This window comes from Eucyclogobius newberryi, unplaced genomic scaffold (genome assembly GCF_026437365.1).
Source record: "Eucyclogobius newberryi isolate DKJ021-1_F unplaced genomic scaffold, fEucNew1.0.hap1 SCAF_13, whole genome shotgun sequence".
Taxonomy (NCBI): Eukaryota; Metazoa; Chordata; class Actinopteri; order Gobiiformes; family Gobiidae; genus Eucyclogobius; species Eucyclogobius newberryi.
Genome location: NW_027315757.1, coordinates 16306146 through 16334135, shown reverse-complemented (window position 1 = coordinate 16334135; position 27990 = coordinate 16306146). Strand labels below are relative to the sequence as shown.

At 45.8% G+C, this 27990-nt stretch overlaps 1 protein-coding gene across 1 annotated transcript; it reads left to right on the top strand.

Annotated features, from left to right (window-relative positions):
• The first annotated feature begins 73 nt into the window (after nt 1-73).
• Nucleotides 74-26960, top strand: slc1a9 (solute carrier family 1 member 9). The gene is made up of 10 exons (XM_072442720.1): nt 74-222; nt 4296-4448; nt 7685-7947; nt 10044-10149; nt 11357-11483; nt 21173-21406; nt 22670-22864; nt 24524-24658; nt 25760-26219; nt 26564-26960. Exons 1-10 carry the CDS (start codon nt 75-77, stop codon nt 26747-26749), a joined length of 2007 nt encoding a protein of 668 aa, XP_072298821.1. The 5' UTR covers nt 74; the 3' UTR covers nt 26750-26960.
• The last annotated feature ends 1030 nt before the right edge of the window (nt 26961-27990 follow it).

Genomic DNA, 27990 nt, shown 5'->3' with positions numbered 1-27990 from the left:
CACTTCTCATTATCTACCTCTCCTGGAGCCAAAATCTCCCTCTGTTTCACCTTTGTGTTTGTGTGACCGGCAGGATGACCAACCAAACGCGAGGAAACCAGTTAAGCGCAAAGGAGAAAGAGGAGGCGCCGCCGCGAGATGACAACACAGAGATGGCCTTTAAAGACGCCGGGCACTGCAGCCGCAACACGCACAACCTCCTGCTGGGCCTCACCATCGCAGGTATGCACCCCAAGCCGTGCTTTGGCTCTTTGGCTCTGGGTTTGGCTCTTTGGCTCTGGGTTTGGCTCTTTACTTGAGGTTAAAGCCAGTTATTACAGAGATATAAACTATAAACCAGGTCAAACATCTGCATTTTGGACAGTTTTGGCACATCACTTTGACCAGCTCCGTGTCTGGCTCAGATCTAGAGCTGCAACTCATCGATTACGATCAAAGTAATTATTGCCAACTAATCCATGCACAGGTTATAAATCATGCCATTTAAATATTTAAAACATTTTCAAAACATGTAAAACAGTACCAAAGGGAGAACAGGAAGTAGATTTGAATATAAAAAAGACAGTGAACTGTCCAAATAATATGTCCCAATTGGTCCAAAGTATTTCCAATGTTTCCATTTTCAGATTAAGAGTATTTTTCATTTAATTTAAAATCTTGCTTATCTCGAGACCCTGAGTCACTTCTCTTCCTCTGACGTCAGTGTTTGTCAAATGCTGACCACCAGATGCCCGACTAAAAAAGCACTAAACTCGGGCAGAGATTTGGTTCTGACACACGAGGATAATCAGAGGAAAAGTCTGCATTTGACATGCGTGAAACTGGTCTGGACTCTGGTCTGGACCTTGGTCTGGACTCTGGTCTGGACCTTGGTCTGGACCCTGGTCTGGACTATGGTCCGGACCTTGGTCTGGACTCTGTTCTGGACCCTGGTCTGGACTCTGGTCTGGACTCTGGTCTGGACTCTGTTCTGGACCCTGGTCTGGACTCTGGTCCGGACCTTGGTCTGGACTCTGTTCTGGACCCTGGTCTGGACTCTGGTCTGGACTCTGTTCTGGACCCTGGTCTGGACTCTGGTCTGGACTCTGTTCTGGACTCTGGTCTGGACTCTGGTCTGGACTATGGTCCGGACCTTGGTCTGGACTCTGGTCTGGACTCTGGTCTGGACTCTGGTCTGGACTCTGGTCTGGACTATGGTCCGGACCTTGGTCTGGACTCTGGTCTGGACTCTGGTCTGGACTCTGGTCTGGACTCTGGTCTGGACTCTGGTCTGGACTCTGGTATGTGGATGTGTGTAATTTGTCTTCCAGATTCAGATCTTATTTTCAACATGTTTACGCTGCAGCAACGGGAGTCATCAGTCACAAAGCACCAGAGCCAGGACTAAAACCAGGACTAGAACTGGACCAGAGCCAGGACTAAAACCAGACTAGAACTGGACCAGAGCCAGGACTAAAACCAGGACTAGAACTGGACCAGAGCCAGGACTAAAACCAGGACTAGAACTGGACCAGAGCCAGGACTAAAAACAGACTAAGACTAAAACCAGACTAAATCACATTTAACTCGATGCAAACAGAAGTGGATCATTTGGAAACAGTGAATCGAGACGTTCACTTCATTTGAAATCGTTTCGTAAAGTGAGATCTGCCGTAAACGATGACACATTAAACTTATAGAACGTACTTCGAGCGTTCAGATGCAGCTTTATATTCCACAGTCGTAAAAATAAATGCCATCCAGAAGACGACGTTCTGTGCAAACAATGAGCCGTGGATGCCAGAGAAACCACAAACATTACCATGAAAACTGCTGTAAATACCTTATAAATTAAAAAGGCATCGCGTTTAATTTACAGCGGTGTCAATTACAGCGTTTAACTATATAATAAGGCAATAACTCTGGGCCTGTAAACGAGCTCGTGTGCGTTTAGCTGTTTTAATGTCACTTTCTCCTCAAACACGAAGCTGGAGATACATTTGATTCACATGTTTTAGTCTCTCCAGAGCTCCAAACGCTGCCCCCTAGAGGACAGACACTGAAGTGAAGCTCATTATTGTTAGCTCATTAACTACTCCGCTAATAAGTGTAACGTTCTATTATTCGTTTGCAAATGGTTCGGTCCAAACTGATCCTGGAATAACTTTATTGTCGCGACATGAGCCACGTTTCCACTGGTTCACTTTGGAGCGGATCGGGCCGGTCCAAAAGTGTCCATTTTAAGTAACTTCGTAGTAGCAATACTGTGAAAATACTTAGTTATTAACAACATACTTCATTGCAGCACCAACAACAATGCAAAGAGAAATATGCGGTTAGACCCTTAAAACGTTAAAAATGTCAGATTATGAATAGTCAGATTTTCCAGGAGTTGTGTAATAGGATTAAAAAGCAAAGTAAAGAGAGAAGCAGCCGATTCCATCATCTGCTGCAGAACATAAAGAATGTAAACATACACGACGTTTACATCACGTGAAACGCTTCAAACTCGAGCATTGCCATTTGTCAATGAACAAAATTCACAAACATATGAACTTGTCCTGGTGATTTGGTGCAACATGGGGTGTAATATGACTTGTCCTTGTTTATCAAGAATGATTCAAGCTTAGTAACTACTCGATAAAGGATTAGGATTATTTCAGGCTTAAACTGGTTTACTGAATATCTATTAAATCGTTCACAGTGTGTGAAATTGGCAGAGGCCAAGGGGGTGCCTCAGGGATGTGTTTTAGGACCCATTTTATTCCCCATTTATGTCAATCATCTTTGTCCTGAGCCATCTGGAGATGATACAGTTAATACAGATGATGCAGATGAAGCAGATGATGCAGATGATGCAGATGAAGCAGATGATGCAGATGATGCAGATGATACAGATGATACAGATGATACAGATGATACAGATGAAGCAGATGATACAGTTAATGCAGATGATGCAGATAATGCAGATGATGCAGATAATGCAGATGATACAGATGATGCAGATAATGCAGATGATACAGATTATACAGATGATGCAGATGAAGCAGATGATGCAGATGATACAGATGATACAGATGAAGCAGATGATACAGTTAATGCAGATGATGCAGATAATGCAGATGATGCAGATGATGCAGATGATGCAGATGATACAGATGATACAGATGATGCAGATGATACAAAGGATGCAGATCATACAAAGGATGCAGATGATGCAGATGATGCAGATGATACAGATGATACAGATGATGCAGATGATGCAGATGATACAAGGATGCAGATGATACAGATGATGCAGATGATGCAGATGATGCAGATGATACAAAGGATACAGATGATGCAGATGATACAAAGGATGCAGATGATTCAGATGATACAGATGATACAGATGATGCAGATGATACAGATGATGCAGATGATGCTCACAGTCTCTAATACTAGTAAACAACAAACAAACAGTAAAAAATGGTCGTGTCGTACAGGATGATATCCCTTGGGTCATGATTTCTCAGGGAAACTCTTGGCTTTATATTGGACCAAGAGCTCTTTTAATGCTTGTTTAAAAACCTGGGTCAAAAATTGCAAACGTGGTGATGGACACTTTGAGGTGATGGACACTTTGATGCCTCAGTCTGAGATGGTTGGACCTTGTGTCTCACTGAGGTCTGAGGTTCACACCAGGTTGTGGGAGGCTCACACTGTCACCTCTGTGCCTGAGGCTGGATGGCATTCTTTGGGTGCAGGAGGTTCACACATTGGATGCTTTTAGTTTATAAAGTTATATGTGGCAGTGCAGCTTCCTGCGTACCCTGGTGCAGAGAGCGGAGGGTCATTATGCCCTGCCATATGATGCTCTTGCAGCTTGGAACTCCTTTCAGTCGGAGTAGAGATTGCGTCTCAATCAGGGTTTTTCGTTTGAATATTTAAAAGACAAACAGATTGAATCTTTAAATGACGTGTTACTCTCTTGGTTACTCCTCCAGGTGTGGTGATGGGCGTGGTGTTTAAAATGACATGTTGTCCTGGTTACTCCTCCAGGTGTGGTGATGGGCGTGGTGTTTAAAATGACGTGTTGTCATGGTTACTCCTCCAGGTGTGGTGATGGGCGTGGTGTTTAAAATGACGTGTTGTCATGGTTACTCCTCCAGGTGTGGTGATGGGCGTGGTGTTTAAAATGACGTGTTGTCATGGTTACTCCTCCAGGTGTGGTGATGGGCGTGGTGTTTAAAATGACGTGTTGTCATGGTTACTCCTCCAGGTGTGGTGATGGGCGTGGTGTTTAAAATGACGTGTTGTCATGGTTACTCCTCCAGGTGTGGTGATGGGCGTGGTGTTTGGGATGCTGCTGCGTTACATGATGGTGCGAGACGTCTCAGCTTTGACCATGGTCTCGTTTCCGGGGGAAATCCTGATGAGAATGTTGAAGATGCTCATCCTTCCTCTCATCATCTCCAGCCTCATCACAGGTGAGACTTCCCCTTTAACAGGAACAAACACACGACACAGCAGCGAGACGGGAAACAACAACAACAACAACAACAACAACACACACGTCTGTGAGTGACAGGATCCAACCAATCACAGTGAAGCGTGAACTCTCAAAAGAAACAGATTTCCTCTCTTTCTTCTGTCTGGTTTAGGTCTGATCTTTCTTCTCTCTGGTTTAGGTCTGATCTTTCCTCTCTCTCTGGTTTAGGTCTGATCTTTCTTCTCTCTGGTTTAGGTCTGATCTTTCCTCTCTCTCTGGTTTAGGTCTGATCTTTCCTCTCTCTCTGGTTTAGGTCTGATCTTTCCTCTCTCTCTGGTTTAGGTCTGATCTTTCCTCTCTCTCTGGTTTAGGTCTGATCTTTCCTCTCTCTCTGGTTTAGGTCTGATCTTTCCTCTCTCTCTGGTTTAGGTCTGATCTTTCCTCTCTCTCTGGTTTAGGTCTGATCTTTCTTCTCTCTCTGGTTTAGGTCTGATCTTTCCTCTCTCTCTGGTTTAGGTCTGATCTTTCCTCTCTCTGGTTTAGGTCTGATCTTTCCTCTCTCTCTCTGGTTTAGGTCTGATCTTTCCTCTCTCTGGTTTAGGTCTGATCTTTCCTCTCTCTGGTTTAGGTCTGATCTTTCCTCTCTCTCTGGATTAGGTCTGATCTTTCCTCTCTCTCTGGTTTAGGTCTGATCTTTCCTCTCTCTCTCTGGTTTAGGTCTGATCTTTCCTCTCTCTCTGGCTTCTCTCTCTGGTTTAGGTCTGATCTTTCCTCTCTCTCTGGTTTAAATCTGATCTTTCCTCTCTCTCTGGTTTAGGTCTGATCTTTCCTCTCTCTCTCTGGTTTAGGTCTGATCTTTCCTCTCTCTCTGGTTTAGGTCTGATCTTTCCTCTCTCTCTGGTTTAAGTCTGATCTTTCCTCTCTCTCTGGTTTAGGTCTGATCTTTCCTCTCTCTCTCTGGTTTAGGTCTGATCTTTCCTCTCTCTCTGGTTTAGGTCTGATCTTTCCTCTCTCTCTGGTTTAAGTCTGATCTTTCCTCTCTCTCTGGTTTAGGTCTGATCTTTCCTCTCTCTGGTTTTGGTCTGATCTTTCCTCTCTCTCTGGTTTAGGTCTGATCTTTCCTCTCTCTGGTTTTGGTCTGATCTTTCCTCTCTCTTTGGTTTAGGTCTGGCTGGTCTGATCTTTCCTCTCTCTCTGGTTTAGGTCTGATCTTTCCTCTCTCTCTGGTTTAGGTCTGATCTTTCCTCTCTCTGGTTTTGGTCTGATCTTTCCTCTCTCTCTGGTTTAGGTCTGATCTTTCTTCTCTCTGGTTTAGGTCTGATCTTTCCTCTCTCTCTGGTTTAGGTCTGATCTTTCCTCTCTCTCTGGTTTAGGTCTGATCTTTCCTCTCTCTGGTTTTGGTCTGATCTTTCCTCTCTCTCTGGTTTAGGTCTGATCTTTCCTCTCTCTCTGGTTTAGGTCTGATCTTTCCTCTCTCTCTGGTTTAGGTCTGATCTTTCCTCTCTCTCTGGTTTAGGTCTGATCTTTCTTCTCTCTCTGGTTTAGGTCTGATCTTTCCTCTCTCTCTGGTTTAGGTCTGATCTTTCCTCTCTCTGGTTTTGGTCTGATCTTTCCTCTCTCTCTGGTTTAGGTCTGATCTTTCCTCTCTCTGGTTTTGGTCTGATCTTTCCTCTCTCTTTGGTTTAGGTCTGGCTGGTCTGATCTTTCCTCTCTCTCTGGTTTAGGTCTGATCTTTCCTCTCTCTCTGGTTTAGGTCTGATCTTTCCTCTCTCTGGTTTTGGTCTGATCTTTCCTCTCTCTCTGGTTTAGGTCTGATCTTTCTTCTCTCTGGTTTAGGTCTGATCTTTCCTCTCTCTCTGGTTTAGGTCTGATCTTTCCTCTCTCTCTGGTTTAGGTCTAATCTTTCCTCTCTCTGGTTTTGGTCTGATCTTTCCTCTCTCTCTGGTTTAGGTCTGATCTTTCCTCTCTCTCTGGTTTAGGTCTGATCTTTCCTCTCTCTCTGGTTTAGGTCTGATCTTTCCTCTCTCTCTGGTTTAGGTCTGATCTTTCTTCTCTCTCTGGTTTAGGTCTGATCTTTCCTCTCTCTCTGGTTTAGGTCTGATCTTTCCTCTCTCTGGTTTAGGTCTGATCTTTCCTCTCTCTCTCTGGTTTAGGTCTGATCTTTCCTCTCTCTGGTTTAGGTCTGATCTTTCCTCTCTCTGGTTTAGGTCTGATCTTTCCTCTCTCTCTGGTTTAGGTCTGATCTTTCCTCTCTCTCTGGTTTAGGTCTGATCTTTCCTCTCTCTCTCTGGTTTAGGTCTGATCTTTCCTCTCTCTCTGGCTTCTCTCTCTGGTTTAGGTCTGATCTTTCCTCTCTCTCTGGTTTAAATCTGATCTTTCCTCTCTCTCTGGTTTAGGTCTGATCTTTCCTCTCTCTCTCTGGTTTAGGTCTGATCTTTCCTCTCTCTCTGGTTTAGGTCTGATCTTTCCTCTCTCTCTGGTTTAAGTCTGATCTTTCCTCTCTCTCTGGTTTAGGTCTGATCTTTCCTCTCTCTCTCTGGTTTAGGTCTGATCTTTCCTCTCTCTCTGGTTTAGGTCTGATCTTTCCTCTCTCTCTGGTTTAAGTCTGATCTTTCCTCTCTCTCTGGTTTAGGTCTGATCTTTCCTCTCTCTGGTTTTGGTCTGATCTTTCCTCTCTCTCTGGTTTAGGTCTGATCTTTCCTCTCTCTGGTTTAGGTCTGATCTTTCCTCTCTCTCTGGTTTAAGTCTGATCTTTCCTCTCTCTCTGGTTTAGGTCTGATCTTTCCTCTCTCTCTCTGGTTTAGGTCTGATCTTTCCTCTCTCTCTGGTTTAGGTCTGATCTTTCCTCTCTCTCTGGTTTAAGTCTGATCTTTCCTCTCTCTCTGGTTTAGGTCTGATCTTTCCTCTCTCTGGTTTTGGTCTGATCTTTCCTCTCTCTCTGGTTTAGGTCTGATCTTTCCTCTCTCTGGTTTTGGTCTGATCTTTCCTCTCTCTTTGGTTTAGGTCTGGCTGGTCTGATCTTTCCTCTCTCTCTGGTTTAGGTCTGATCTTTCCTCTCTCTCTGGTTTAGGTCTGATCTTTCCTGTCTCTGGTTTTGGTCTGATCTTTCCTCTCTCTCTGGTTTAGGTCTGATCTTTCCTCTCTCTGGTTTAGGTCTGATCTTTCCTCTCTCTGGTTTAGGTCTGATCTTTCCTCTCTCTGGTTTAGGTCTGATCTTTCCTCTCTCTGGTTTAGGTCTGGCCGGTCTGGACGCTCGCTCCAGCGGCCGGATGGGCAGCAGAGCCATGATTTACTACATGTCGACCACGGTCATTGCGGCGGTGCTGGGCGTCATCCTGGTCCTCAGCATTCACCCGGGGAACCCCAAACTGCGAAGAGGAAACTCCGGCGCCACCAGCTCGGTGCCCAGGAGCCCGGAGGTCAGCAGTTTGGACGCCTTCCTGGACCTCATCAGGAACCTGTTCCCCGAAAACCTGGTTCAGTCCTGCTTCCAACAGGTACGGAGTCAGGAACCTTCAAGTATTATCTACATCGAGTTCAACGATTTGACTTGAGAATGTTGTTGCTATAGTGACGGAGCTTTAAACGATCACCTCATGACATCATGCGGTGGGAGCTGTCTGATCCCAGGGGCCAAATGCAGACCTCAGACCAGTGTGTTCAGATCTCCTACTGAACAAGACCCTGTGGTCCTTAGACCCTCCTACAAGACCCTGTGGTCCTTAGACCCTCCTACAAGACCCTGTGGTCCTTAGACCCTCCTACAAGACCCTGTGGTCCTTAGACCCTCCTACAAGACCCTGTGGTCCTTAGACCCTCCTACAAGACCCTGTGGTCCTTAGACCGGGGTCGTAAATGTAAATTCTCCACAAATGGCTGTGTTTATCTGACATCCGCAGATCTGACCCGTCCCACTGCAGTGAAGGACGGGAGGGCATCTGACGCACAGGGATTGCAGTAAAGTACGTGGCCGTATGGTCACGTGTCGGTCTTGTGTACACGCTTGGGGAAATGGGGCGGGGCAACGGGGTGTGTTTATCCCGCGGGTCTTTAGGACCTAATCCAAGTCTCAATCACATTGGGTCCAAATCCGTGCGTTTGAATGATTAGAAGGAGTTTGTGTTCACGAGGCCGTCTGCTCCTGCTAATCTGCACTCATCCTCCAACGCCATGACGACGGAGCAAACGGACGGCCCCCGGAGCAAAGGGATGGTCATTAGAGCAAAGGGACGGTCCCGGAGCAAAGGATTGGCCCACGGGGCAAAACAACGGCCCCCAGAGCGTTTAGCACAGGCGAAAACTCCATATCTCGTGGAGATGTTGCCACAGACACGTTTATCTCTGCTCAGACTCTCACTCTTGGCTCGCGCTCCAGAGTTACATCATGAACTGGGATTTTTCAGGACTTGCGATTAAGAGTTGCATTTTGTTTTAAAGGTCACATATTTTTATACATTTCCTGTTTCACAGTCGACCAGAAGGAAATTTCTCATCATATTTTGCGCATTACACATCATATTTGTCGGAGTCTGTGGGGATTTTTATGAGGTGCAATTAACTGTGGTTCAAAACTCACAAAAGTTAATTTTGCATTCACAGCTGCGTCCAGGAGAATAGAGAAAAAGACTTGAAACATGAAGAGTTAGAACCTTTTTGTGCAGATCTTAATGCCTTAAAAAAAAAAAAAAAAACTTAATGCACTAATTGTTTTGGTCACAAAGTTTGATAAAAGATAAGATAAGATGAGATAAGCCTTTGTTTGTCCCACAATGGGGAAATTTCAGGGTTGCAACACAATTGACAAGTCACAGTATTGCACATGATTATGTCAGTATTGGAATATTGCAATATTTCTATTTGGTTTGTCTTATTGTGTTCTTTTCTTAAACAAACATAACCAATGTTCTATTTACTGCTTTAAGGAGAGCTTTAGATTAATATACACTTTATTTTTACGGTAAAATAATTGTGATGCAGCAAAGAGGAAAGCAATGTTTTTATTTCTTAAGAGAAAGGAAACTCACTAAAATGAATATGATGTTGCCATTCTGATTTAGGAGGTTACTACGGATACCACTGCTTCAGACGCCGGCAGATGAATTATTATAACCATTAAACAAGACGATTTAACTCCCCAGACGCTCACATTTTATTGTCTGGCGACTTTAACGAACGCGCCGATGAAACCGAAGACTCCGGTTCAGTTGCGCGTCTCGGATTACGTCACAGCATTCCACGGGCCAATCACGTTCCACGCAGACGAGAACAGCTGCAGGGTTTTGTGAATGTGTGGATTTTCCCCATTTCGGTGAAGTTTATAACGTTCCTTTGCGAGTAATTCCAAAGCGTCGGGAAATTAAAAGCGGCTCACAAGTGATCGCAATTAAACACGTCATGTCGTTGGTAGTTTTTATGTTAAATCTCACTAAAATGTTTATCTCACTAGTTTAAAAGTGAGGGACAAAGCGTCCAAACTGCAACTGACGGCTCTTTTGTTTCTGGATAAACTGAGTGATTGTGTCTGCGATGACTTGATTGGTCGCGGTTGTTCCCGCCCCCAGAGCACGTCTCACTCTCATTGGTTCTGCTTCAGGTGCAGACGGTGTTGAAGATCGTGCCGGTGACGGTGTCGAATCAAAGCGAGCCTCTGCTGGTCGGCAAGAAGAAGCTGGAGTACAAGTGGGGCATGAACGTCCTGGGTGAGTTACACCCGTCGCCTCATGACACGGTGATGAGGCCGGCGAGGTCAAACAGGGCTGAAGCGGGTCTAACAGGGCTAAAGCAGGTCGAACAGGGCTGAAGCAGGTCTAACAGGGCTAAAGCAGGTCGAACAGGGCTGAAGCAGGTCTAACAGGGCTAAAGCAGGTCAAACAGGGCTGAAGCGGGTCTGACAGGGCTAAAGCAGGTCGAACAGGGCTGAAGCAGGTCTAACAGGGCTAAAGCAGGTCGAACAGGGCTGAAGCAGGTCTAACAGGGCTAAAGCAGGTCGAACAGGGCTGAAGCAGGTCTAACAGGGCTAAAGCAGGTCTAACAGGGCTGAAGCAGGTCTAACGGGGCTAAAGCAGGTCGAACAGGGCTGAAGCAGGTCTAACAGGGCTAAAGCAGGTCTAACAGGGCTGAAGCAGGTCTAACAGGGCTGAAGCAGGTCTAACGGGGCTAAAGCAGGTCGAACAGGGCTGAAGCAGGTCTAATAGGGCTAAAGCAGGTCGAACAGGGCTGAAGCAGGTCTAATAGGGCTAAAGCAGGTCTAACAGGGCTGAAGCAGGTCTAACAGGGCTGAAGCAGGTCTAACAGGGCTGAAGCAGGTCTAACGGGGCTAAAGCAGGTCTAACAGGGCTGAAGCAGGTCTAACAGGGCTGAAGCAGGTCTAACAGGGCTGAAGCAGGTCTAACAGGGCTGAAGCAGGTCTAACGGGGCTAAAGCAGGTCGAACAGGGCTGAAGCAGGTCTAATAGGGCTAAAGCAGGTCGAACAGGGCTGAAGCAGGTCTAATAGGGCTAAAGCAGGTCTAACAGGGCTGAAGAAGGTCTAACAGCGCTAAACTGGATCAAACATGGCTAATGCAGGTCTAGCGCAGGACTAAATCAGGTCTAACAGGACTAAACCAGGTCAAACAGGGTTAAAGCAGGTCAAACGCAGGGCTGGGTGTTAGCCCTGGTTTAGTCCCTTATTTAGTCTTGGTTTAGTCCTGTTTTAGTCCTTGTTTAGTCCTGGTTTAGACCTGGTTTAGAACTGGTTTAGACCTGGTTTAGCCCTGGTTTAGACCTGGTTTAGTCCTGGTTTAGCCCTGCTTTAGCCCTGGTATAGTCCTGGTTCAGCCCTGGTTTAGACCTGGTTTAGTCCTGGTTTAGTCCTGATTTAGTCCTGCTTTAGCCCTGCTTTAGCCCTTCTCCTTTGTCCCCTTCAGGTCTGATCGGGTTCTTCATCACCTTTGGCATCTGCATGAGTCGGATGGGCGAGCGCGGGCGCATCATGTGTGACTTCTTCAACATCCTGAACGAGATCATCATGACCATGGTGTCCATGATCATGTGGTGAGATGTTCTCCTGACACACACGACGGGAGAGTGTGAGGGCACAAGGAGCACAAGGAGCAGGAGGTAAACAGGCACAAGGAGCACAAGGAGCAGGAGATAAACAGGCACAAGGAGCACAAGGAGCAGAAGGTAAACAGGCACAAGGAGCACAAGGAGCAGGAGGTAAACAGGCACAAGGAGCACAAGGAGCAGGAGATAAACAGGCACAAGGAGCACAAGGAGCAGAAGGTAAACAGGCACAAGGAGCACAAGGAGCAGGAGGTAAACAGGCACAAGGAGAACAAGGAGCAGGAGGTAAACAGGCACAAGGAGCACAAGGAGCAGGAGATAAACAGGCACAAGGAGCAGAAGGTAAACAGGCACAAGGAGCACAAGGAGCAGGAGGTAAACAGGCACAAGGAGAACAAGGAGCAGGAGATAAACAGGCACAAGGAGCACAAGGAGCAGAAGGTAAACAGGCACAAGGAGCACAAGGAGCAGAAGGTAAACAGGCACAAGGAGAATAAGGAGCAGGAGGTAAACAGGCACAAGGAGCACAAGGACCAGGAGGTAAACAGGCACAAGGAGAACAAGGAGCAGGAGGTAAACAGGCACAAGGAGAACAAGGAGCAGGAGATAAACAGGCACAAGGAGCACAAGGAGCAGAAGGTAAACAGGCACAAGGAGAATAAGGAGCAGGAGGTAAACAGGCACAAGGAGCACAAGGACCAGGAGGTAAACAGGCACAAGGAGAACAAGGAGCAGGAGGTAAACAGGCACAAGGAGAACAAGGAGCAGGAGATAAACAGGTACAAGGAGCACAAGGAGCAGAAGGTAAACAGGCACAAGGAGCACAAGGAGCAGGAGGTAAACAGGCACAAGGAGAACAAGGAGCAGGAGATAAACAGGCACAAGGAGCACAAGGAGCAGAAGGTAAACAGGCACAAGGAGAATAAGGAGCAGGAGGTAAACAGGCACAAGGAGCACAAGGACCAGGAGATAAACAGGTACAAGGAGCACAAGGAGCAGAAGGTAAACAGGCACAAGGAGCACAAGGAGCAGGAGGTAAACAGGCACAAGGAGAACAAGGAGCAGGAGGTAAACAGGCACAAGGAGCACAAGGAGCAGGAGATAAACAGGCACAAGGAGCACAAGGAGCAGGAGGTAAACAGGCACAAGGAGAACAAGGAGCAGGAGGTGAACAGGCACAAGGAGCAGGAGATAAACAGGCACAAGGAGCACAAGGAGCAGGAGATAAACAGGCACAAGGAGCACAAGGAGCAGGAGGTAAACAGGCACAAGGAGCACAAGGAGCAGGAGATAAACAGGCACAAGGAGCAGGAGGTAAACAGGCACAAGGAGCACAAGGAACAGGAGGTAAACAGGCACAAGGAGAACAAGGAGCAGGAGGTAAACAGGCACAAGAAAAACAGCACCTCTGATCAATCCATCTCGCAAAACAATATCAATAACTATAATTTAAGGATTCAGTCCACAGTCACTTCAAACACCACTTAGAACCTTGGAAGACTTCATGTGCAAACGCACATTTTTACTTTTCTGTTGCTTTTGTCACTGGAATGTCTGGAATCTAATAAAGTCTCAAATCTGATAAACGTGTCCCATTCAGAAGTAGGTGTTTGAGGTGTGATCATTGTGTCTGAAGCCCCTCCCCTAAGAACATGACTGAGGCCCCTCCCCTAAGAACATGACCAAGGCTCCTCCCCTCAAAACATGACCGTCCCCTCTGAACATGACCGAGGCCCCTCCCCTCAGAACATGACCCCTCCCCTCAGAACATCAGAACAGGACCGAGGCCCCTCCCCTCAGAACATGACCGAGGCCCCTCCCCTCAGAACATGACCAAGGCCCCTCCCCTCAGAACATTAGGACATGACCGATGCCCCTCCCCTCAGCTTTACAACAGTGTTCTCTCCCCGTGTCAGGTGAGAAAACAAACCATGTTACACTGATGAGGTACAGTCCCTCCCCTGGTACCTCCCCTGGTACCTCCCTGTGGGCGGGGCTTAGGCTGATCAGAGCAGCATAAATGTCGAGTTTTTCTGCCCTGTTCTGGAGATTTAAAATTAATTTCTGATGGAAGTCAAAACGTGATTTTTAAACATTGTCCAGGAGAAACATTTGAAACCTTTTCTACGTCAAACCCACTGACTTTGTTCCATTTGAGAGTTCTGACATTTGTTTTTGATTAAATAACGTCACACATCTTCATCAGAGGAAGAACTCCTGATCCAGATGTGAACTGTAAACTGTTACACAAAGGTCTGTAGTGAAGGAGAGAAGAGAAGAGAAGGAGAGAAGAGAAGGAGAGAAGAGGAGAGAAGGAGAGAAGAGAAGACAAGGAGAGAAGAGAAGGAGAGAAGAGGAGAGAAGGAGAGAAGAGAAGACAAGGAGAGAAGAGAAGGAGAGGGAGTGAGAGAGAAGGAGTGAGAGAGGGTGAGAAGAGAAGAGAAGGAGAGAAGGAGAGAAAGAGAGAGAGAGGAGGAGAGGGAGAGAAGGAGAGGGAGAGAAGAGTGCACAGTAAAACATTAACAACCTCATCAACAACGTAACATATTGTTACAAAAGTCTAAAAGTATCAAGAAATGTTGGAGATAAAGATGGAGCAGTGAATGAGACTGAGAGAAAGGAGACAGTAGAGATGGTGTTCTCGGGATGGTGTTCTTGGGATGGTGTTTGTGGGATGGTCTTCTTTGGATGGTGTTCTTTGGATGATGTTCTTGGGATGGTGCTTGTGGGATGGTGTTCTTGGGATGGTGTTCTTTGGATGGTGTTTGTGGGATGGTGTTCTTTGGATGGTGTTTTTGGGATGGTGTTCTTTGGATGGTGTTCTTTGGATGGTGTTTGTGGGATGGTGTTCTTGGGATTGTGTACTTGGGATGGTGTTCTTGGGATGGTGTTCTTTGGATGGTGTTTGTGGGATGGTGTTCTTGGGATTGTGTACTTGGGATGGTGTTCTTTGGATGGTGTTCTTTGGATGGTGTTCTTGGGACGTTCTCATCCTTCTTCTTCCTCCAAACACGGCGAGTGGAGTTCTGACCACATGACTTTCTCCCATGACTGCTCCGGACCTTCCAGATGGTCAAACTTCGGGCCTGGACATGAGCTGGACATGTGCTGGACATGTGCTGGAGATGAGCTGGACATGTGCTGGACATGAGCTGACTTAAGTAGGGGAACCGTCTGTGCGATGCATGATTTTAAACCATGACGGCGGTGTATGTTACCGTAGTAACCTTTGAACCTGTGGTCCCAGCTCTCTTCTGGTTATTGACCAGCTCCTCCTGTAGTTCTGGGCTGATTCCTCACCTTTCTTATCATCATTGAACCCCACGAGGGGAGATCTTCGTGGAGCTTCAGTCTGAGGTGAGATCCTGATGGAGCTTCAGTCTGAGGTGAGATCCTGATGGAGCTTCAGTCTGAGGTGAGATCTTCATGGAGCTTCAGTCTGAGGTGAGATCCTGATGGAGCTTCAGTCTGAGGTGAGATCCTCATGGAGCTTCAGTCTGAGGTGAGATCCTGATGGAGCTTCAGTCTGAGGTGAGATCTTCATGGAGCTTCAGTCTGAGGTGAGATCTTCATGGAGCTTCAGTCTGAGGTGAGATCCTCATGGAGCTTCAGTCTGAGGTGAGATCCTGATGGAGCTTCAGTCTGAGGTGAGATCTTCATGGAGCTTCAGTCTGAGGTGAGATCTTCATGGAGCTCCAGTCTGAGGTGAGATCTTCATGGAGCTTAAGTCTGAGGTGAGATCTTCATGGAGCTTCAGTCTGAGGTGAGATCTTCATGGAGCTTCAGTCTGAGGTGAGATCTTCATGGAGCTTAAGTCTGAGGTGAGATCTTCATGGAGCTTCAGTCTGAGGTGAGATCTTCATGGAGCTTCAGTCTGAGGTGAGATCTTCATGGAGCTTCAGTCTGAGGTGAGATCTTCATGGAGCTTAAGTCTGAGGTGAGATCTTCATGGAGCTTCAGTCTGAGGTGAGATCTTCATGGAGTTTCAGTCTGAGGTGAGATCTTCATGGAGCTTCAGTCTGAGGTGAGATCTTCATGGAGCTTCAGTCTGAGGTGAGATCTTCATGGAGCTTCAGTCCGAGGGAGACTGACATCATCTTTAGCCTCTTTATTTTCTGACAGTTGCTCCAACAGTTTTTCCAACTATTATCACCGAGCTGCTTGCAAATCGCCCTTACAGCCTTGTGGGGGTGTACAGTTCAGTCTCTAGGGAAAGCTCTTTGGTCTTGCCCATGGCAGTGGGCGAAGTCTTTCTGATTGTGGGGTCTTTATGCAGCTAACGAGCTCAAACCGGTGCTGCTAATTTAGATGAATAAGTGGAGCAGAGGTGGACTTTTTAAAGACAGACTAACAGTTCTTTGAGAGCCACAATTCTTGCTGATTGGCCACTGTTCAAATACTTATTCACAGCAGTAACATAAAATCAAGTATTTCCAAATCATACAATGTGATTTCCGGATTTTCTTTTTTAGATTCTGTCTCTCACAGTGGAAATGCACCAATGATGAACATGTCAGAGCCTACATAATTTCTAAGTGGGAAAACATTTAAGATAAGATAAGATATTCCTTTATTGTCCCACATGGGGAAATTTCATTGGTGCAACGCAGGTAGATACAGAGGTAGATACAGAAGAACAGATCACTTATAGGAAGTCTGAAAAACACTTTCAGTAGAAGATCTCCTATAAATAAATAAAATAAATAAAAACTCCCATAGACAAATAAATAAATAAATACATAAATACCATTGCATGTGATCACGACAGTAATTGCACATGAATATGTGTCACGACAGCACATAGATTGCACATGAATTTCACATGAATTGCACATGAATTCCAACAGCAATTGCACATATGACAGAATTGCACATCAGTATTAGGTTAGGTCAGTATTGCGAGTGTTCAGTACTAACAGTTTTTGTTATAAAGTCTGACAGCAGCAGGAAGGAAAGACCTACGGAACCTTTCCTTCACACAGCGAGGGTGGATCAGTCTCTCACTGAAGCTGCTCTCCAGAGCGGAGAGAGTGTCCTGCAGGGGGTGGCACTCATGGTCCAGCATAGATGTGAATCTAGCCAGGACCCTCCTGTCCCCCACCTCCTGCACCGAGTCCAGAGCACAGCCCAGGACGGAGCTGGACTTCTTGATGACTCTGTCCAGCTTCCTCCTCTCCCTCTCTGTGATGCTGCTGCTCCAGCAGGCCACACCGTACAGGAGGGCTGATGCCACCACAGAGTCGTAGAAGGTCTTCAGGAGTGGCCCTGTCACTCCAAAAGACCTGAGTCTCCTCAGGAGGTAGAGCCGACTCTGGCTCTTCCTGTACAGTGCGTCTGTGTTATGAGTCCAGTCCAGTTTGTGGTTCAGATGAACACCCAGGTACTTGTATGAGTCCACTCTCTCAATGTCCCGTCCCTGGATGTTCACTGGTGAGGGGGCAGTAGGGTGGCGTCTGCGGAAATCCACCACCATCTCCTTGGTCTTCCCCGCGTTGATGAGGAGGTGGTTCCGCTGACACCAGTCCACAAAGTCCTGCGCCAGTCCTCTGTATTCCGCGTCATCGTCGTCCGTGATGAGTCCGATGATGGCAGAGTCGTCAGAGAACTTCTGCAGGACACAGCTGTCCGTGTCATGTCTGAAGTCTGCAGTGTAAAGGGTGAAGAGAAAGGGCGCGAGGACAGTGCCCTGGGGCGCCCCCACACTGCAGGTCCGAGTGTCAGACACACAGTTCCGGGCTCTCACAAACTGGGGTCGGTCTGTGAGGTAGTCCAGGATCCACTCTGCCAGGTCATACTCCACACCAGCCGTCTCCAGCTTGTCCCTCAGGAGCAGCGGCTGGATGGTGTTGAAGGCACTGGAGAGATCGAAGAACAGGATCCTCACAGAGCTGCCAGGCTTTTCCAGGTGAGAGAGAGAGCGGTGCAGCAGGGAGATGAGGGCGTCCTCCACTCCGATGCCAGACCGATATGCAAACTGCAGCGGGTCCATGGCTGAGCTCACGGTGGAGCGGAGGTGGTCCAGGACTAGCCGCTCCAGTGTCTTCATCAGGTGGGACGTGAGAGCCACTGGCCTGAAGCTGTTGAGGTCTTTGGGGCGCGGTGTCTTAGGCACAGGTACCAGACAGGAGGTCTTCCAGACCTGTGGTACCACCCTCAGCTTCAGGCTCATTTTGAAGACATGCTCCATAACTCCACACAGTTCATCTGCGCAGGACTTAAGGAGCCTGGGGCTGATGCCATCAGGTCCTGCTGCCTTCCTCACTTTAATCCTCTTCAGCTCACTCCTCACCTGTGCTGCTGTGACAGTCAGTGGTTGGCAGGGGGACCGTGTGCTGGGGGGATGGGTGAGTCCAGGCGAAGTGGGGAGCTGATGGTCCGGGGCAGATAAGCGAAGAGGAACAGATGCAGGGCATTGTCCAGCTGTGGAAGAGGGAGCATGCAGCTGTGCAGGGGGAGGGGCGGGTGACCGATCAAACCTCAAGAAGTGAGCATTTAAATCATTCACCCACTGTAGATCCCCCTCTGTCTGGGCAGGGGGGATTTTGAAGCCCGAGATGGTTTTCAGGCTCCTCCACACTCCCTGAATGTTCTTTTGCTGCAGCTGCTCCTCCATCCTCCTCTTGTAGCCGGCCTCAGCCTGCCTGATCTTCCTCCTCAGCTCCTTCTGCACAGTCCTCAGCTCCTCCTTGTTCCCTGACCTGAAGGCTCTCTTCTTCTTCTAGTCGCAGGGTGTTTATTTTCCTGTGCTGTCTTTACATCCAATCATAGTGTTTTATCTGCTGTGAACCAGGAAGTTACTGATGATCCTCAAAGCTCACAATTCATTTTAAGCATCTTTTTCCTCACAAAAATGTTTCATGTTTTGATTCATGTCGAGCGTTTGTGAACGAGCTAAAGCTGGATCAGTGCAAACAGATGACATCACACTCATGACATCACACTCATGTAAACAGATGACATCACACTCATGTAAACAGATGATGTCACACTCATGTAAACAGATGACATCACACTCATGTAAACAGATGATGTCTCACACATGTAAACAGATGACATCACACTCATGTAAACAGATGACATCACACTCATGTAAACAGATGATGTCTCACACATGTAAACAGATGACATCACACTCATGTAAACAGATGACATCACACTCATGTAAACAGATGACATCACACTCATGTAAACAGATGACGTCACACTCATGTAAACAGATGACATCACACTCATGTAAACAGATGACGTCACACTCATGACATCACACTCATGTAAACAGATGACATCACACTAATGTAAACAGATGACATCACACTCATGTAAACAGATGACGTCACACTCATGTAAACAGATGACATCACACTCATGTAAACAGATGACGTCACACTCATGTAAACAGATGACATCACACTCATGTAAACAGATGACATCACACTCATGTAAACAGATGACGTCACACTCATGTAAACAGATGACGTCACACTCATGTAAACAGATGACATCACACTCATGTTAACAGATGACATCACACTCATGTAAACAGATGACATCACACTCATGTAAACAGATGACATCACACTCATGTAAACAGATGACATCACACTCATGTTAACAGATGACATCACACTCATGTAAACAGATGACATCACACTCATGTAAACAGATGACATCACACTCATGTAAACAGATGACGTCACACTCATGTAAACAGATGACATCACACTAATGTAAACAGATGACATCACACTCATGTAAACAGATGACATCACACTCATGTTAACAGATGACGTCACACTCATGTAAACAGATGACATCACACTCATGTAAACAGATGACATCACACTCATGTTAACAGATGACATCACACTCATGTAAACAGATGACATCACACTCATGTTAACAGATGACGTCACGTTCATGTAAACAGATGACATCACACTCATGTTAACAGATGACGTCACGCTCATGTAAACAGATGACATCACACTCATGTTAACAGATGACATCACACTCATGTTAACAGATGACATCACGCTCATGTAAACAGATGACGTCACGCTCATGTAAACAGATGACATCACACTCATGTAAACAGATGACGTCACACTCATGTAAACAGATGACATCACACTCATGTAAACAGATGACATCACACTCATGTTAACAGATGACGTCACACTCATGTAAACAGATGACATCACACTCATGTTAACAGATGACGTCACGCTCATGTAAACAGATGACATCACACTCATGTAAACAGATGACATCACACTCATGTTAACAGATGACGTCACACTCATGTAAACAGATGACATCACACTCATGTTAACAGATGACATCACACTCATGTTAACAGATGACGTCACGCTCATGTAAACAGATGACATCACACTCATGTTAACAGATGACATCACACTCATGTTAACAGATGACATCACGCTCATGTAAACAGATGACGTCACGCTCATGTAAACAGATGACATCACACTCATGTAAACAGATGACGTCACACTCATGTAAACAGATGACATCACACTCATGTAAACAGATGACATCACACTCATGTTAACAGATGACGTCACACTCATGTAAACAGATGACATCACACTCATGTTAACAGATGACGTCACGCTCATGTAAACAGATGACATCACACTCATGTAAACAGATGATGTCACACTCATGTTAACAGATGACGTCACACTCATGTAAACAGATGACATCACACTCATGTAAACAGATGATGTCACACTCATGTTAACAGATGAGATCACACTCATGTAAACAGATGACATCACACTCCTGTAATTTCCTTATTGTGTGTCAGATTTGACTCATCTCCATGTTATGTGGATCTGTTCTCTTTAGGGGAGAGTTTACAGTGATTCTGTTTGTGCACACGCCCCTCAATGGTCCAACTGCACTCTCAGACCTTTGGACTGTCCACCATCTGGACACTTGTCCTCTGAACACCGCTCGGCTGGTCCCAAGGTCCAGCAATAAGTGAAGCGATGGAGCTATTTCAGTTTATGCTTCCAGGCTCTGGAACGGCCTTTCTCTTCAGTCACATCTAACACACAGAGATTTGACACATTGATTTTAACATATATCATCTTCATTAAATGTTTTATTGCAAGCTTATTTTTGCTGCCTCTTTGAAGCACCTTGTGCCCCTATTTGCTTTTGGAAAGTGCTTTACAAATGGAGCTAAGACCTGCAGCCTACACCTACCTCCAAATCTCTGAGCGCTCACCTGCTCCTCAGCTTTCATCACCACATCCCAGTTACTCCTCCCTGCTGTTCATCACACCTCGTCTGCATCCAATCATGGTCCACTCTACTCCGTTTGAACCCTTAAGGCCAGGTCATACTTCATAAGAAGCAAGAAGCAAGAAGCCAGAAGTTTACTCTCACACTTTGAGCTGTGAGAACAAGAACAAACATCTTACTGTATGAAGCCTTTAGCCTCCTCTCCATCCATGTCCTCGCTGGTCTCCTCAGCACTCATCTTCTACCACCTCCTCCAGTTCCCGTTGGAAGACATAAATATTATCTAATCTGCCCATCATCATCGCCATCTGCACCAAAGATATGCTGTTCAATGAAGCACTTCAGATGCTCTCTCTTGTTGCCATTGTAGTGATTCCCTCTCTCTCGTTGCCTCTCCATGTCAGGTACTCTCCATTGGGCATTGCCTCCCTGATCGCGGGGAAGATCGCCTCCATCGGGGACCTGGAGGTGGTGGCCCGTCAGCTGGGCATGTACATGGTCACCGTCATCGTGGGACTGGTCATCCACGGAGGGCTCATCCTGCCCGCCATTTTCTTTGCCATCACTAGAAAAAGCCCCCTCACCTTCTACGCCGGCATCTTCCAGGCCTGGATCACGGCTCTGGGCACGGCCAGCAGGTACGAGCCGGCCCGGGGTCAGGGGTGCGGCCAGCAGTTACAAGCCGGCCTGGGGTCAGGGGCACAGCAGGTACGAGCCGGCCCGGGGTCAGGGGCAATAAATTGTACCTTAATCTTAGCCATAAAAGTAAATAAAAGTGCAGAAAACAAAAAACATAAACAATGTCTTGCAAAAATGTTTTTTTAAAAGAAATTTGAATATTTAAAATATATACAGTTCAGTCTGAGAGTTCAGTCCGAGAGTTCAGTCCGAGAGTTCAGTCCGAGAGTTCAGTCCGAGAGTTCAGTCCGAGAGTTCATGCTGGTCTGTAGCGTAGCACGTTGTGTAGAGGCTGTGGACACTTGTGCAGCACATGTCTTCATGATGTGGAGCAGCTGCACAGGCTGAAGCTCTGCAGTGTTTATGTGCAAAGACAACTGGAGGAACAGTATCCGCGGTTACGCCAGAGACTGCAGCACTCAGGGGGAGAAAACGCATTCAACCTGCTTTCTCTGCACAAAGGAAGTCTGTCTTTACCTCCCAGAACAACACTTAAAATTAGGACTGCAAACTACAATTATTCTTCTACTCGTCAGCAATTATTTTAATTGTACATCAAATAAAGGCTGAAGTGTGGAGACTGAAGTCTTTTAGATAGAGAACGTTGTTGATTGTTTGTTCTAAACGGTGTTGTCGTTAGTGATGGCCGAGACTGATCCAATGCAAAGTAATATTATGGCAAATGGGTTTTTGACTTAAATACATTGGAGTAAATGAAGTTCAGCTCCGACTCTGCTATGAAATCACCATTTTTAATGTCGGGAACAGAGTGTTTTATTTGGTTTCATCTAGTAATGCACTTCTTTATTTGAATGTTTTTCTTTTTTGTACTGTGACCGTTATACTGTGTGAAGATGTTTCAAAAAATACATTGAATATTTACTGCAAAATTCTTCAGCTGAAATTCAGAATAGAAAGATATTCAAATTTGCTTTTGTTCAGTGTTTAAAAATGTCTAAATGAGAAATTTGGCAGGATGACTTTAGGTTTTATTTATTTGGATCTCTAATTATTCTTCTTGTGGCCCAAAAAAAAGAAACCCAAGAAATTAGATAAAAAGAGAAAACACAACAATCGCTTTTATTTTCAAAAGTTGTGTTAAGAAGTCTTGAAGATGAGGAAAAACATTTGTGGATTTTCCCTTTAGAGATTTCTCATAAAATACCAGAGATCGATGCAGAATCCTGGCTCTGACGCTGTCGTACGTTCTTTTCGCTCGCCAGCGCCGGGACGTTGCCCGTAACCTTCCGCTGCCTGGAGGAGGAGCTGAAGATCGACAAACGAGTGACGCGCTTCGTGCTGCCGATCGGCGCCACCATCAACATGGACGGCACAGCGCTGTACGAGGCCGTCGCCGCCATCTTCATCGCCCAAATGAACGACATCGCGCTGGACGCAGGGCAGATCGTCACCGTCAGGTCAGAGCCGCTGCAACTGACCACAGCGTTTCAGTTACATTAAAGCTAAAATGTTTTGATTTATTTGTCAAAATGCTTCAAAATTAGTGGTCAATTGATTTAAAACAATATTATGATTATTCACATTTAATCTCATTGCAGGTTTTTTTTTGTTTTTTTTAATTATTATTTAATATTATTATTTAAATTTTGATGTATCTATTTTGATGTATTTTTGCAAATTTTCTTAAGATAATTTAATACAATAATTATTTCCCAAATCAAAATACATTGTTTAAAAGCCCAAATTACTGCAATTTAAAGGTCCCTTATCATGCAAAATCGACATCAGAGCGTTTAACCTTCTTACAGTGCTATTGGTGCCTCATATTTGTGCCCAAAGTGTTTTTTTGATTGATTCCTTCAGCTTTTAGCTAGAGAACAGTCTCTATCCTTCTCCTCTGATGAGCAGAAGGACAGGGCCTACAACAGCACGCCCTTTCAGCCCCTCCTCCAGGAAGCACCCTGTACCTGTAACACGCCCCCCACCCCACGCTCAACAGGAACCACGGCTATATGTATCTATATATTTGGCCCATTTCACTAGCTTTAGTGTTATGTTGTGTTTAAATAATGGCATTAAAATGAGTACAATGCTTTTAAATGTAATTACTCGTGTTGCAAAAATGTGATTAATCTGATTAATTGACAGCACTCGTTTATATGAATAGCATGAGGTGATTGAAGCGGTAAAGTTATTGGCTGATGTTGAAATGTGACCAGCTTTCAGTTAGAATGACTTCTTAGAGGAGGCTGTTGTTTGTTTGCGTGTTACGGTTATGACAAAACGCACTCTCCTGACAAGCAGAGATTATAACGACCGCTAACATTCTGCGGGTTTGTGTTTAACTGAAGCCGTGCTTTTGGCTCCGGCTCTGGTGGTTCTGATCTCCGCTCAGCGCTGCAGGATGTTTACCACGTCCTCAAAATTAAACTCTGAAATGCCGTTAAGACAAGTCATAACCTCTGCGGGCCTAAAGTTGCCGTCATTTGGGAACTTCTGCAATGAGCCCCATGTGTAGCGTGTTAATGTGAATAATGTCCAGGTTACTGTCATGTTTTCATTAGTGTTTTGTGATCATTTAAAGCCACAGTCTGGGACATCTGTGTGTCATTGTCGTAGAGTCATACACGCTGCATTCCACTGCGTTCACTTCAGTCACAACACATAAAACAAACCAGAAACACACACATCAAATATGAGAGGAAATAAATCATGATCTAAAACATGCATATGCACATTTCAGTCATGTGGTGATAATCCAGGATGTTTGTGCATCTAATTATTTGTTAGAAATCTTGTGCACAGAAATCAGGGAGGATCATGGATAAATAAATAAGAATATGTATTTATTTTGTTTTAATTGTTTTATTTAATTTTTTTATTTTTATTTTTTTGTTTTATATATTTTTATCTCTCCCGATTGTTTTTATATGAGATTATTTTAGTTTGTGATTTTATTTTAATATTTATTTGGCTACAAAATTAGCATTAGCGTTAGCATCAAAACAAAAAAAAATATCAGTTTCGACACCACCATCAGAGGAGCCGTCTGACACATCACTGTAATCATCTGTCGTACTCCGTTCATCATCTGTCGTTTGTGCTCGTCTCCTCAGCATGACGGCGACCCTGGCGAGTGTGGGCGCGGCCAGTATCCCGAGCGCCGGCCTGGTCACCATGCTGCTGATCCTGACCGCGGTGGGGCTGCCGACGCAGGACATCAGCCTGCTCATCGCCGTTGACTGGCTGCTGTGAGTCACACACATACAACGTGTGGATTGTTGAAGACTCACATTTAGTTTACCTTAGCCCCTCCTCCACCGGCATCCATCGTATCTATTTATTTTCTTCATTTGTTTATTTGGACAGTGTTTATTGCTCACTTACTTAAATAAAACCATCTACAATTATTTATATAACTTTTTAGAATAAGTTGTTAAGATTATGATGGGCAAGACGTTTTAACTACTATCTCAAACTAGTAACAAATGTAGTTTTTGTGTACACCCCTCTAATTAGGGCTGTAACAAATTATCATCTATTATTATTTTAGAAGCCAACTAGTTGATGATAATTTATTGTCTTTGTTGTAGATGGAGACTTTTTAAATAAATGTTTGACCATATAAAGGTTAAGCATGCCGGTGTAATCCCTCATTCGTCCAGGAGTGTTCCATTGTAGCTTTATCAGCACAGAAGACACTGGAGTTCAGGAGCACAGAGCGCCGTGCATCTTCATCTTGAAGCTACAAACCGCTCTATTGAAGACAGTGAGGAGAAGATTCTGAGCAGGAGAAAAAATGGTTTGAAAGAGTTAAAGAGGCGATCTTTGTTCAAAAAGAAAGACCATCATTAAATAGAAACTGTGGTTTAAGATAAGATAAGATAAGATAAGAAAAGCCTTTATTTGTCCACACAACGGAAAAATTCCAGTTTTGCAACCCTCCAGTCGTTTATAATGGAATTTTGAATCCTGGAAAGGTCGACGCCCAGGGCATTCAGATGCTGATCAACTACACAGGGAGGAGAGAGAGAGTGAGCCAGGTTACAATAGGAGGCTGATAGCCCATTAAATGACTGATAGTAAACAAAGAGCCTAGTTTGACTACAACTGAATCTTTTCTCCAATATAAAAGGTCAAATATAATGACTGAAGGCTTGTAGATACAGAATATATAACAAAGTGTGTTATATATAAAATATATGTTATATATAAGTGTTGTTACTTTGTTGTGCGTGTTTTAGAGTCTGTATAGCCAGATAATAATTCACCATTAGTCAATTAATTACTTAATGAGATGTCGTTTTGATGAGTTTGTAAATCCCATGGTCTGGTGCCTGTTTTCCGCTCAGAGACAGGATGCGTACCTCCATAAACGTGGTGGGCGACTCGTTTGGAGCCGGGATTGTGGATTACCTGTCCAAGGACGAGCTGGCGGAGCTGGACGCGGCCGACCTGCAGCTGATGGAGGCGGCGGCGCAGGAGGTGCCGGAGCCGGTGGCAGTTGAGGAGCTGGACTTCGTGCCTCCGCCTCCGGTTCTGACCGAGCTGGAGCTGTTGAACCCTCTTCGGCCCCCGGAGCTGCCCCCGCGCTCCCCTCGCCCGCCCAAACTGAACCACCACACGCTGTCGCAGCACTCCATGACGTATTCCCCCGCTCACTCTGTCCGCTCGCCCTCCCCGCGCTCAGTCCGCTCTCCTTCCCCGCGCTCCGTCTGCTCTCACTCCCCTCGGCCATTCCGCGCTCACTCGCCCAACCTCCTGCGGCGAGCTGAGCCGGGCTACTGCGCCCTGCCCAGCTGCGACAACCAGGTACGACAAACCTTTACCCACCTTTATCTTGACCATACTCACAATCATGAGTCATGTTTGACCTTTTCCCATTCACTTTAGATCAGTCAGATTCTGTGAATAGGCTGCACTCATGTTCCACAGTGTGATGATGGAGCGAGATGCCAAAGGGTAACAGGCCGTGCCAGTGTTTGAGCTGGTACTCATCCAGCCGAGCATCACATGAACGCAGCCTATTCAACCCATTAGTACCATGCTAACATTTAACAATTCTAATCCTTTACATTACATCAAATATCATTTTAAATTAAATCAATCCTAAACTGGAGTTGTTCATCCCCTTGTGCAAATGTTTGGCTCCACAGATTCTGCCCCGGCCGCGTTCCTTCAGAGAACTTGAACGTGATCGTGAGCGCGAGCGTCTGCGGCGAGAAAGTGAGACGGAGGACGACGATGAGCGGGACCGAGTTCTGTACATAAGCGACGGAGAGGAGAGCGACGACACAGCATACGACCGGAGACACGCCCTCTCGCCCTGCGACCTGCCCTGACCATGAAGACCTGCCCCAACCAAGAAGACCTGCACTGAACCCAAAAACCTGCCCTTACCATGAAGACCTGCCCCGACCTTGAAGACCTGCCCTGACCCTAAAGACCTGCCCCAACCAAGAAGACCTGCCCTTACCCCAAAGACCTGCCTTGACCATGAAGACCTGCCCCGACCTTGAAGACTTGCCTTGACCATGAAGACCTGCCCCGACCTTGAGGACCTGCCTTGACCTTGAAGACCTGCCTTGACAGTTTAACCAAGAGAAAAGAACAAAACATGAGTGCTCATGAGTCTCCAGATGTATTATTATGTCTATAGAAAGTGCATGTGGCAGGTTTGCCTGGTTTGGTGGGACAGAACCTAGGGTCAACATTTATCACAGTTTTAAATAAGCTCTCACAACGATGGTGGCACATTTTCTTATGGAGTGTTTGGTTTCAGCAGACCTCATTGTGGAGCAGACCTCATTGTGAAGCAGACCTCATTGTGGAGCAGACCTCATTGTGGAGCAGACCTCATTGTGGAGCAGACCTCTGTGGGTCAGAGTTCTGTCCTTCAGATGAACCAGCGTTTGGCTTAAAGTGTTGGTGAGTTTAAAATAGACCACGATGTCATGAGCCCGTCACATGCACTTGAACAGACTCAAAGGCTCTGTTTGTGTGAAAAGTTCCATGAGAGAGGTTCAGCTCTTCTCTTCGGACAGAACTAAAGGCGGGTGTATACGGACTCTGGTCCGGGTGTGACCCGGGACCTGCGAAGTCTCGAACCGCACCAGCTCTGGAGTCGTACACGAGAAGAATAACCACGCTCTCCATGCAACAAGATGAATCTGTTTTCACAACATGATGAAATGAAAACATATTTTTGTATTCCTCCCCCAAAGTTCCCCTCATGAGCTCTCCAACATCAATCTTCTTGATTTGTTCGTATGTAATGACTGCAGTTTCTTTTGTTGTGGTTGGCGTGTGTGAGTTTGGCTTTGAGATGTTTTGTTAAATGTTCAAATGTTCTAGAAAAATATTTAAATCTTATTTATTAAAGTTAATCTCTGTCCCAGTCATCTTGAACTTGTAAATGGAACAGTCGCTGCACCCGTGTCTCCAGACAACTCAGCTCTACAGACCATATGTACACTGAATGTAATAAAACTTAGAGATTTATTTGCCATAACAGAGATGTCTTGTACGTTTTCTTTGGCGCTTAAGCACCTCGTGGTGGGTCCATCTGGGGAGGATTTGTCGC

What these genes read in the sequence shown, in the direction of transcription:
- slc1a9 (XM_072442720.1), top strand. Translation starts at nt 75, where the DNA reads ATGACCAACCAAACGCGAGGAAACCAGTTAAGCGCAAAGGAGAAAGAG. An exon ending in TTCAGTCCTGCTTCCAACAG is followed by an intron (nt 7,948 to 10,043) that starts GTACGGAGTCAG and finishes GTTCTGCTTCAG; the next exon opens with GTGCAGACGGTGTTGAAGAT. An exon ending in GCTCTGGGCACGGCCAGCAG is followed by an intron (nt 21,407 to 22,669) that starts GTACGAGCCGGC and finishes TTCGCTCGCCAG; the next exon opens with CGCCGGGACGTTGCCCGTAA.